At 33.2% G+C, this 12,441-nt stretch overlaps 1 protein-coding gene and 1 long non-coding RNA gene across 2 annotated transcripts in view; one reads left to right on the forward strand and one right to left on the reverse strand.

Annotated features, from left to right (window-relative positions):
• LOC141363413 (uncharacterized) overlaps positions 1-12,441 on the reverse strand; it is a 418,471-nt gene that overhangs the window by 208,882 nt on the left and 197,148 nt on the right. The window lies entirely within an intron of this gene.
• LOC141363412 (synaptotagmin-4-like) lies at positions 928-4,448 on the forward strand. The gene is made up of 3 exons (XM_073866083.1): positions 928-1,191; positions 3,946-4,112; positions 4,191-4,448. Exons 1-3 carry the CDS (start codon positions 1,128-1,130, stop codon positions 4,338-4,340), a joined length of 381 nt encoding a protein of 126 aa, XP_073722184.1. The 5' UTR covers positions 928-1,127; the 3' UTR covers positions 4,341-4,448.

The raw sequence follows: 12,441 nt of genomic DNA on the forward strand, positions 1-12,441 counted from the left end.
CTTTGGTGCTGATCCGGCCCGGAGTCGTCTGCTGTCTGGGAGATTTCAGCTTCACACAGTCCTTTAAATTGTAAATCAAAATGTAGGAAATGTAGATCATGCTGCTTTTATCCATGAGGAATTATTTGACTGGTAAACAGAGAAGAAGATGAAGAAAGAGGACTTTTGGTGAAAACCAAAGTAATTTTAGAGCAATTTGAATGACACCTGTCAAATGGTTTGAAGTAAACAAGGTACAAATGGTAAAGAAGCCAAGTGAAATACTTGTTAAATTTGAAGTAGATTCACTCTGTGTCCTGAAGAAGTTTGAGCATGCGGCAGTGATTTATATATCCTGATGATTAATTCATAGATTACATCAGCATGTTTCTCACAAACCTTCATTTGGAAATGAAGTGATTCATCATTTTGAAACATGTCATCTTTTATGAACCCAAAAGACAAAGATGAACTTTAAAAGTAAAAACGAAGACACTCCGAGTCTATCTCCTCATGTAAGCACATACAAGATACATAAATCATTACATTTGAACACATATTCAAGCCAAATAATAATAATAACTTTGCCTAATTTAAATAACTCTCTAATGCATTTTTCTATAATCTTTAATATTTTTATCATCAGTAATTATTCAAATAAAGTAGGATTAAGCATTTTCTTGGCTGTCCATGACAGACACAGGAAACTTAGAGGGGTGGAGCATGCGATGATTGACAGATGTACAATAATACATCAGACAGAGCATTAAATCAGCCCAAATAAAATTTTAAACGAGAGGCAGAAATTATAGAAGATTTCATTAATTTACCTATTTTTATTGTCATGATGCTGGGGTTTAAAAAGCCGTAGGCAGCTGTTTAAGAATCCTGTGCGTCAAACTGTTTAAATTTACATTTGTTCATTTAGCAAAAGCTTTTATCCAAAACAACTTACAAATGAAAAAGCATTTTTTATAATAATTCATTTAATTTGGTCTCAAGAGCCAGTACTGTTTTCATTAAATCATGAATCAAATGTGTGTTTTTTGCAGAGTCAGAGTTCTCAGGATAAATTATTGGATGTCAGATGTTCGGTTTGTTCAGGACAACTTTTAATTCTCCTGCAGTATCAGACACTGGCACATCGCATGAAGGTGATGGTCAGGAAAGCTGAAAATTTACCCAAACTCAGCAGAATTCCAGGAAGCCCAGGTTAGGTTTGTCTGTCTGTCTGTCTGTGTTGTGTACAGTGTTATATATTTGAGCAATTATATGTGAATGTCAACCGGTGCAAAGTTTTTACATAAAGTTTATAACCATACTTAGAAATCAATATTTGGAGCACTGTTGCCAAAGAAGGTCCCTGGTTTGAGCCCTGGCTAGGTCAGGTGGCTTTTCTTTGTGGAGTTTGCATGTTCTCTCTGTGTCAGCGTGGGTTTACTCTGTGTACTCCGGTTCAAAAACATGCCAAAAACATGCAAGTTAGGTGAACTGGAGATGGCAAATTGCTCCTCCCCTAACAGATTAACTTGTGTGGATGTAACTTGTGCATGGATTTACTGGTTCTTGCCATTATAGATGCTGGAATGGCGTGAAGAATAAATAAATAAAATAATCAATATTTGCCAGTTTAAATGCCCATGCAAAGTCTCGGTTAAAGTTTTTAAAGCATTTTTATTTTCCATAGTTAAGTGTAACTTTCACAATTCTCACATCCGTAACCGAAAAACATTTCATGTCCATAACATTGTTTTTTGTTCTTTGAAGAGCCATCCTTTCTTCATTTGTTGGGTATTATTGTATCTGGTTTCTGCATTTCAATTCACAGAATTCCTACAAAGTATGTTGTCTCCCAAAAACCTGTGTACTTATTTGTCATAAATTCCTCATATAAAATGGAAAACATGAGTATATAGACTGATATTTTTCTGATGTCTGGGGCCAGTTGTTCAAAAAGTTTAATCTGATCCAGATTTGGAAATCCCATGTTTTGCTATCCAGGATCCGGTAAACCATCTCACTATTTTCCTGGTTTTTCAAAGCAAAATTGGATTGGATCACCCTGATCCAGATTCATACATTAGCAAATCTGGATTAAATCGGATCACATGTCAGTGTTGACTATTAGCTATGTAAGAAACAGCAGGTAGTTTGGTTTGTATGGGGTCACTAAGTGTTTTTACTTGAAAAGACAATAACAAAACTTACCCTACACTGTAAAAAAATTCAGTAGAAATTTGCAGCTGGGTTGCCGGTAATTTACCGTAGATTTAAATTTATGTTATTTACTGGCAACATTTTGTTGAAAGTTAGATAAACATTAAACATTTACAAGTCTTTGTCTTTACGGAATAAAACTAGAGAAACAGCATCAAGCAAAACATTCTGGGAAACAAAATCTGAAGCAAAAAACAGAAAAAGGTTGATGATGATTTCTGGTTCCCCGAATGCTTTGCATGAGGCTGTTATTGTATAGTTTTATTCTGTAAAAATAAAGACTTGTGAAAAGCGCTATATAAATAAAATTGAATTGAATTGAATTAAATATTTAAAATGTATTTAACTTTGAATAAACTCTTGCCAGTAAATAACATAAGTTTGGTTTCTGATGGTTGTGATTTAATGAATATACTGTACAGTGCCAAATAACAGTACTTTACTTTTGTTAAAACTACATTTTGGTTTGCTATTGTCTGATAGATTTATTTTGACTTTTTCTTTCTAAATTGACTGGAATTAATATAATATTAATATTATATTATATAATATAATATTAATATTTAATATAGCCCATGTTATACTTTGAATAATTTATCATTAAACTGAACTGAACAAAATTTCAACAAACAAATGATAATTGTATAAATATTACATAATAGAAATGTTATATTGTAGACTAACTGTGGGTTTCTATCTTTTAGTAACATTTTATTGGAAGTTTTATTACATTTTTGTTCCTGAAATCCACCTTTCTGATGGGATCAGAATAATCCTACTTTTTGCGATCAAACAAATCCCAATCTTACTAAAATGTTTTAACCAACACAAAGTGACGATCTGATCCAGATCAAAACCTAGATTGGATTTTGTAATCCAATCCAAATTCAGAATCCATTTGTTTTGTTTTGAACAACCCATTTTGAAATTTTGATCTAATCCGATAGTCAAAATCCAAATGGATTACTTTTGGCCCAAAGAGACTATGTCCGGTAGTGTACATTTGTAGAAATGCTGGTTGTGAAAACTTTTGACTGTTTGGTTTCTGATGATTGTGATTTTAATGAATATACTGTACAGTGTCAAATGACAACTAAAGCTAATGATTACTTTTGTTAAAATTAAATGGTAAATATTTTGGTTTGCTATTGTCTGCTGTTGGAGGGGTTTATATGGACTTTTTCTTTCTTAATTGACTAGAAGGTTTAAATGGTAGCCAAATGTTATAATTTTTATCATTATAAGGATTGAACTGAACAAAATTTGAACAAACAAATGATAATTGTATAAATATTACATAATAGAAATGTTGTACTGTAACTAACTGTAGGTTTATAAGTTTTAGTAATAAGAAAAATCCTACTTTTTGAGATCAAACAAATCCCAATCTTACTAAAAATGTTGAACAACACAAAGTGACGATTTGATCCAAATCAAAACCTAGATTGGATTTTGTGATCCAATCCAAATTCAGAATCCTTTTTTTTTGCAACCCATTTTAAAAATGTGATCTAATCCGATAGCCAAAATCCAAATGTATTCGTTTTGAACAACTGGCTCTAGAGGTTTAGAAAAATATAAACAGATGGTTCAATATATTGCTAACAAATGCATTCTCTGAGAAATATTGAATGCAAATGTCACATCCATATGGAATTGCTCATATATTTCTGGTATAATAAAGTGATTCATAAGCTGTAAAGACAAACACTCATGTTGATTTTTTATAATGGGCGTTTGTCTTTCCAGATCACTATGTCATCATCAACCTACGTCAGAGTGGAAAGGTAATCAGCACTAAGGAGACGAAGTGCGCCGCTGGTGTGAACGCTGTTTGGAACGCACCCTTCCTGTTTGATCTCCCGACCGGTGACATCGACACGCTGCCTCTGCTACTGGAGCTCATCGTAATGCAGGTAACCATTGTGACAATTTTTTTTCATTTGAATGAATCTGCATCATATCAAGTATAACAGTGACACTGTGATTGACAGGGGCGGCTCTACACAAAGAGTTGCATTCTGGGCCGTGTTCTGATTGGCTACGAGGCTCCTGAAGCAGGAAAGCAGCATTGGAAAGAAATGTGCAGCAGGGTGCAGGTGGAGACGACACACTGGCACGCACTTCAACCTGACACCTTATAGGCCAGCAATCCTTAACTGAGACATCCCCAAACCAGTCCAGTGTCCTGTAACTCCTTCACTGATTCTCATTTCGAGTGGACGTTGATGGTTTGGGGAAAATATGTTAAAATGGACATTTACAACAGGGTTATGTTGCTTCAACAGAAGTTGTGCATTATAGTTGGTATGTTATTGTGTAAAAATGAATTTTGTGAGTTGTTTGTTAGCCAGCTTATTTCTTCTACATGATTTGAAACATCTCTTCATCAGTAATTATATTAATGCATCCACAAATTGTATCCACAATGATTATACAGTCAACATTCACAAATGCAGCGTTGATTGACACGCCTCTAATTCCTAATTTTGACCTTGTGAAATTGTTTACCCATAGGGCAAAAAATACATTTCTCTGGCCAAAAATATGTATATAAGTATATGCTACATACATTTTGTAGAAAGTAAAGCTTAAATATATTTTTGGAATTTGAAAATATATTTAGTTTTAATCTTCATATATTAACATTTAAAAATGTATTTCAGGGGCAACAAATACATTTCTAAGAAATCAAGAAAAATTCAAAGCGCTCAGAAATAGCAGAAGAAATTACTTAGAAAAAATTGAAGGTCCTCTTTGGTAGGCTGTAGGGTATACAAAACGTCAAAAAAAAAGGGAATCCAAGGCACTCTTCGTATTTCAAAAAAGTATTATACATATTTAAACATGGCTATAACATTAAAACATTAAACTGGGCACAGATGAGATAGCCTTATAAAGCTTTTTTATAATACTTTTTTGAAATACATTTCTAATTTTGAAGCCCATCACTGAAAAAAATGATTCATTGAATTTAATCAATTTTTTTAAGGTAAGTGGTTGCAATCAATTTATTTAAGCTACATTTATACAAAAGTTTTATATTTTATTTTACTTTACTAATCTTTTTTGTTTAAATGTAGCTTAAATAAATTGATTGCAACCACTTACCTTAAAAAAATTGATTAAATTCAATTAATCATTTTTTTTTCAGTGCATACAGCAACAAAAAAAATTCTCAAAATATAAAAGTTTGTATGAATGTATAAAGTATAAAATGTGTAAGTATGTATGAAATATAACATTTTTGTTGTTGGAAATATATTTACTTTCAACCTTTTCAAGCCTGTTGTTTACATAATAATACAGAGTTTTTTTTCAATGCTATGTGAATATAAATGCTTTAAAATATATTCCAAAATGTACAAAAAATGTACATATTTTTGAAACACAAAATACATACATGGAACGTAAAAGTGAACATACATAAACATATATTTCAGCACATATATTTTTGGCCATTTTTTGTTAAAAATATATTTAAAATTATATTTGAAAATATATATATTTTTGCCTTATGGGTGAAATTCGTGAACACATAGTCGATATGCGTCCACGTGCTTGCCTACATCTGCATGACGTAATTTTGATCAACACTGCAGCTCAATTTTTACCCGGACTGTGCACGCACAACAGCGCATGCGCGAGAAAAATGTTTAGTGGAACACTCCACTATACACAATGGCAATAGACAGCATCTTTTCTTCTTTTATTTTTACTTTCTTAGAACAGAACGCCAAAGAGCATTTCCTTCAATATAATGTTTGATTCCTGATCTTTGATTTCTTGTTGTATGTTCAAAACTTTTTTTATGGTGGATTTGTTACTTTTCTTCATATATCCTGAACTTGTGATTGATCCTCTAAATGACGCGAATCAGTGCTGTCCTGACGGCTTTGAACAGGAATCATTTGAAGAAGAAATTATTTGTAAATTACATTTTCATTTTAAATTCAGTTTCATCAAATGTTTAAAAAGCATCCAGACAGCACAAACTTAAATAGTTGAGAATAAAAAAAATTGTTAAACCTATGAACAATATGAAAATTAAATCAAATTAGCATAATAAAAGTTCTCAACATAATGCAACAGTATTAGCAGTGGGACAAAAGTAGCAAGTGTACTCCGACAGGAACTCCTGACATTTAAACCCAATTTACTTTTATTTTGAAAAACTTTGAGAAGTCAAACTTCAGGATGTGTTAGAGCACTAAATAACCTGTAGATTGATCAGTACTGTAAACCATGAAACCAGAAACACAATGTGTTATAAGGAAAAAGGGATTTAGGTATTTACGTATCATGGTTGAAACAGCTTTCTGGACCTACACATGGAAACTGATGATGAAATAATGTGATATTTGTCAACTCTGTCAAGGGTTGCATGCTAAATATGCTTTCATAGTTTGAAATGCAAATGAAGTCAGGGCTCTGAGAAAATTTGTTTGTTTCTTTTTTGTCCCGCTTTACTTTCGCCTCGGTTCTCCTAATATCATATAAATGAATATCATTAGACTAATATTATGGTTTAGGTTTATAATTTGATAGTATATTCATAATAGGGGTTTGGTATTTAATTCAGAGCTATGCTCCATCAGTGAAAAAAGAAAGAATCGAAAACAACAGTGTCTTTCGACTTCAGAACCAGGAATCAGAACCGATTCCAAAAGCCCTACTTGAAAGGTCCCATGTGTTCATGTTTCACGTGTAAAATAAAACTTGTTGATGTAGACAAGACCGACATTATCAAAATTCCTCCAGCTTTGGTCTCAGCCTGTAAGTTAACTCCTGTTAGCATTGCATTGTACTCAAATCTTTCAAACATAGTAAGGAGCATCACATTTTCGGCTGATGTCAGATGTATTCAGACCAATCACATTGTACAGATTAGCTAGCCAATCACGGACACAAAGCTTTTTAAATCTATGAAGAGAGTGAAATCTGGAGCTGCAAAAATGTACGGTAAATAATGTGTTTTTTAAACCACGGGAACACATTGTATTATACCAGATACACAAAATAATGTTTTATCAGCAATGAAATAGGTGCTCTTTAGTGTATAATGTTGCTGTTAGAGCAAAATGATAAAGCTCAAAGTTCACTGCCAGGCGATTTATTTTCTCTAAGTTTGAAAAATGGGATCAGGAAAAACGTGACCTTTACAGACTGAACGGATGCGGAAAAAGTAAAGGGCTTGTTATAGTCGTGCGTAGGTCCTACGGCGTAGCTGTGACGGCGTAGGTTCCGCGTCGGTTTTCATTTATACTTTTGCGTCGTCCTCCAAGATGTGCAAACACACGCGCAAACCGCTGGTAGGCAGTATTCTCGCGTGTAACCACAGTAGCAGCGCAACCGTCAGAGAAGAAGAAGCTTGGCAAGTTAATCCACAAACGAAGAAGAAACCGCAACTTGTTGTGTATGATTTGAGAAAACCAGCAATGATGGAAGTAAATAAACAGCGACTTTTGTTGCAGTTTGAGTTAAATCACTCCTCAACTTGGCTCATCTTTGTTGTCACCATCACAAACGGAAATACATATGACACTGCGTCCGAAACCGCATACTGTATAGTAGGTACTGAATTAGATGAAGTACCTACTTACTTGGCGTTAAAACAGTAGGTACTGTATAGTATGAATCCTGGTAGTATGAATGAGATTCGGACGTACTACATCCGCCATGTTGCTACATCACGTGACATACGTCGTCATCACGTCATGTCATTTCAGCGCGAAAACAACCGCATGCCTCGTCTTCTTCGTTGGATAACTCCTCTCCCGGGGCATCATGGGATAGTGAAGCGTCCATCGTATGCACACTGCAAAATCTAACCGGAAGTAGTAGGTCATCCGGGTACTTTTCGCATACTGTTTTTCGAATACTATGTATTCGGACATACTACTCGCCTCGCCTACTGCTTTTCGCGTACTATATAGTATGTAGTAGGCTGTTTCGGACGCAGCATCAGTTTTTTTACCTGACGGGAGGGGTTCTGGTGGACCAATCACAGCGCTTGCGGTCTGCGTAGAACTGACACGCTGTTAAAATTTTTGCGAGGTGCACGTCAGGCTACGCACAGGCTATGGATAGCCTACGCCGTAGCTACGGCGTAGAACCTACGCACGACTATAAATCGCCCTTAAAGCTCCCTATATTGCACCTCTTACTTCACTGAACTTGGAAAAGAAACTGATGATGTGAATTATTACAAAACTCATTGTAGGAAAAAGTAGGAGTCAGGGGGTATTTTGAAACCAAATGCGTGGTGAAGTGGAAACGAGAACTGAGTCATGTCCAAACAGAGCGATTTCTTGACTATAAAGATTTGTACACTGAAAAAAAATATTCATTCAATTTACTCAAATTTTTAAGGTAAGTGGTTGCAATCAATTTATTTGAGCTACATTTAAACAAAAGTTTTTTGTTTTGTTTTGTATTTCTACTTTTTTTTAATGTAGCTTAAATAAATTGATTGTGACCACTTACCTCAAATAATTGAGTAAATTGAATGAATAATTTTTTTCAGTGTATGCTTTAATACTTAACATTTGTCTTCTACTACTAAAATCCATTTATAGAAACATTAAATATTTTCAGTACTTCCCAACATGTAATCAATAACCTACACCATTATGTATTGCGCATAGTGCGTTCTGGGACGATGATGTCTATACAGTTTACTATAGTAAATACTATGGTATCACATATAGTTTTTCATGTGAGAATATTTTACTCCCCACTTCCACCTTCGTCTTTATTTTAATCATCCTTCATTTTGTTTTCTGTATTGTTTTGGCTTTTTAATGAAAAAAAAGGATAAAATCCTAAACTGCTGCACTGTTTCTGAAATGCATGTCTGTGGTAAAGTTTTTGAAACTGTGTATACAGACATTTGTCATGAATGTTTTGTCCATCATCATGACAGTACATTTTGGTTTGAAGTGTGCATTGTGCTGTACTGTTTTATTTTACTTTTGTGTCCACCATCAGTAAATATACCACAAAACACCAGCTCATGAGGGTTTGACTGTAAATTAAACAAATAAAAATGATTGATTTTAGATGTAATATTCATACATTGCACTTTAAACCCACATTTTAATGTTTAAATATTCTGCCTGTCTGTTTTTCTGCTCATGACACATGGTGTTTTGTTGCACATATATTTCAGTCTGTTTAGTTGTGGTCTCAGTATTTGTAAACTTCAGGTCTGTTGCTTGTTAAAATGATGTTAATGTATAAAAGTATTCATGTAAGAATACTCTGTCTTTATTATTCTGAGCCCACCATTACTGATGAAAGAAAAACATTTTCATGACTGTCCATGATCAGATTTCTTTGTCTCATCTCATCAGTGACTGACTTTCTCTCTGTCAGTACAGATTATTGATCACTCGTCACAGCTGTCTGATGCTCATATCTGATGTTTCCGTGTGCTGAGCTCACGTGTCAGATCAGACCCAGATGTCAAACGTGAGATCTGACAGAGCTTTACAGGTTATGTCTCACAGTCCTGTCTAACATCTGTACAGCATGTATCTCACATATTTATTTTACATTCAGAGAATCTAAAATGAGGCTTTAAAATGTTGAGTTTTAATATTCATATAACTAAAGTTAAACACTTAACCCTTAAGTAATGTTAAAGATTTTAGTAGATTTCACCCACTATACCCCAAACAAACACAAAACTTTTTGAATTTTATTTACAATTTAAATAACATAATTAACTCTATTTATATAGTTAAATATATAATTATAAATATAATTGACTATATAACTTTTATAGTGGTTTTACAAATGAGGACACACACAAAGAGACGTTTTGTCAGGTTTTTTTTGCTAACTTTTGACTATAAATCAAATCCAAAATATATGCACGCACTGCCCTCTGGTGACAGCACAAAAACATGAAATATATTGTGTACATATCATATGATTGGACAGATTCTTCAAATGATCTTCAGTTTCCAAATCAGTCCTGGTTTGATTGACAGCAGATGTCCCTTTTTCTTTTCCTGCTTGTTAACGTTTTACTACGCTCATACACAATGCACAGTTTCTATTTTGTGTATTTATAAAACATGTGTTCACATGGTTTATGATTAAAAAAAACACATTATTTTCCACATATCGTACATTTTTGTAGCTCCAGATATCCTTGTCTTCCTTAAATACTCTGATTTTGTACAAAGCTTATCAATCTGAAAAGCTCTGTGTCCCTGATTGGCCAGCTAATTTGTACGTTGTGATTGGTCTGAATCCCTCTGATGTCAGCCAGAAATGTGACGCTCATTACCATGTTTGAAAGATTTGCTCACAATGCAACGCTTACATGAGTTAACTTACAGACTGTGAGTTCTACATTTATACACTATATTCGGGAAGCCTGGAAGTCCTCGCTCATAGTACCAGTTCCTATCTGGATAAGCCTAAACAATATGCCTTTAATATCAGGCCCTATATTATGATGGAGAGGCTGCAGTTAGGGGTGAATCCTAACATAATTAAGATAATAACTCCTGTCATTCTTTACTTTGGGATTTGTACCTTTTGCATATCATTAACATACACACTTTACACCAAAGGAAATGTAAAATTGTGAATCAGAAGATAGGTGCTCTTTAAAGAAATTTGTGTAGAAATAGAAATTATACCTTAAGCCCTGTAGCGCAATGCCAAAAAACATCAGGAAGAAAAAAATTGCTGCAAGTTGCCTTTTTCTCTTTCAAAATTTTTTTTTTCTCTTTACATTTTTTTAAATCTCTTTTAATTTTTTTCTCTTTCAAAATGTTTTTATTCTCTTATACAATCTGTCAACATGTTTTTTTTCTCTTTAAATTTTTTTCTTTTTAAAACGTTTTTTTTTACCCCACCCCCCAAAAAAAATATCTTTTATTTTCTCTCCTTTAATCTTTCAAAAAAAATCTCTTTCAATCTTTCAAAATGTTTTTTTTCTCTTTAAAGTGTTTTTTACCCCTCCCCATCAAAAAAAAACTCTTTAATTTTTCCCTCCTTTTTTAATCTTTCAAAAAATGTTCTCTTTCAAAAAATATTTGTTCTCCTTCAACATTTTTTAATCTCTTTTAATTTTTTCTCTTTCAAAATATTTTTTTCTTTCAAAATGTTTTTTTTTCTTTCAAAATGTTTTTTTTTCACTTTCAATTTTTCCTCTTTAACATTTTTCGAATTTAAATAAAACAATTTAAATGTTAAAAATATTTTTCTCTTTAAAAAATGTTTTTTCTGTGAAAAGTTTTTTCTATTTAAAGTTTTTTTTCTGTTTCAAAAACATTTTTTTCTTCAATTTTTTTTTCTTTTTTAAAAAATTGATGTTTCTCTTTTGATTTTGTTCTCTTTTCAACTTTTTCACTTTACATTTTTCTCTTTCAATTTTGTTTCTCTTTAACATGTTTTCTCTTTCAAAAAACAAGCATTTTTTTGTCTCTTTCAAACTTTTTTTTTCTCTTAAAATTAAAATATGTTTTTCACGTTCAATGTTTTTTCTTTCAAACGTTTTTTTTTCTTTTATTTTTTCTCTTTCCAATTTACATTTTTTTCTTTTTGAGTTTTTTTCTTTTTAAATTTTTTTCTCTTTCAAAAAAAAAAACAACAACTCAGGACTCCCTGCAGCTTTTTCTGGGTACCCCTAAACTCAAAGTTCGAAATGTATATGTATTGTAATTGTGTATCATAAATAACTGTATCTTGTTTGTTATGGATGTTTGTAACATGCTGAAACCACTGTGGTAGTTTATTACTTATAACTGTACTGTATACATGCTCATGGGCACCTGAACTGAAAAAGTACTGTGTAGCCTTATTCAGCCTGTTTCTTTTTTATTCTTCCATAGTTCTTTGTTCAGAAGGTGTTTTAAAATTGCCACTTGATTTCATAGATTGATTATTTCTTTTGGTCATCTTGAGATATTCCCTGTACAGTATGTTCATTCAATCTTATTGCCATTGTTTTACTAAAAAACAAAAGTAAAGTGATTGGCTAGTCACCGTTCAACAGCTATACACGGCTGGCCCTAGCATGGGAGTCGAGAACACCGTCTACTCTCCTATTCAACCACTTCGTGTCAACCAAACAACATGTTGTGGGATACAATTCGTCAAAAACCCTGCAAAGACAGCTTCATGTAAAGACGTGCAAATGACCACTTGGTGTCACTGTGGAGGCGGTTTCGGATTGATGTTCAACTGGCTCGTTTCACAGGTTGCGTCCTCTAGAGGTTGCAT

Source organism: Misgurnus anguillicaudatus, unplaced genomic scaffold (assembly GCF_027580225.2).
Source record: "Misgurnus anguillicaudatus unplaced genomic scaffold, ASM2758022v2 HiC_scaffold_34, whole genome shotgun sequence".
Lineage (NCBI taxonomy): Eukaryota > Metazoa > Chordata > Actinopteri > Cypriniformes > Cobitidae > Misgurnus > Misgurnus anguillicaudatus.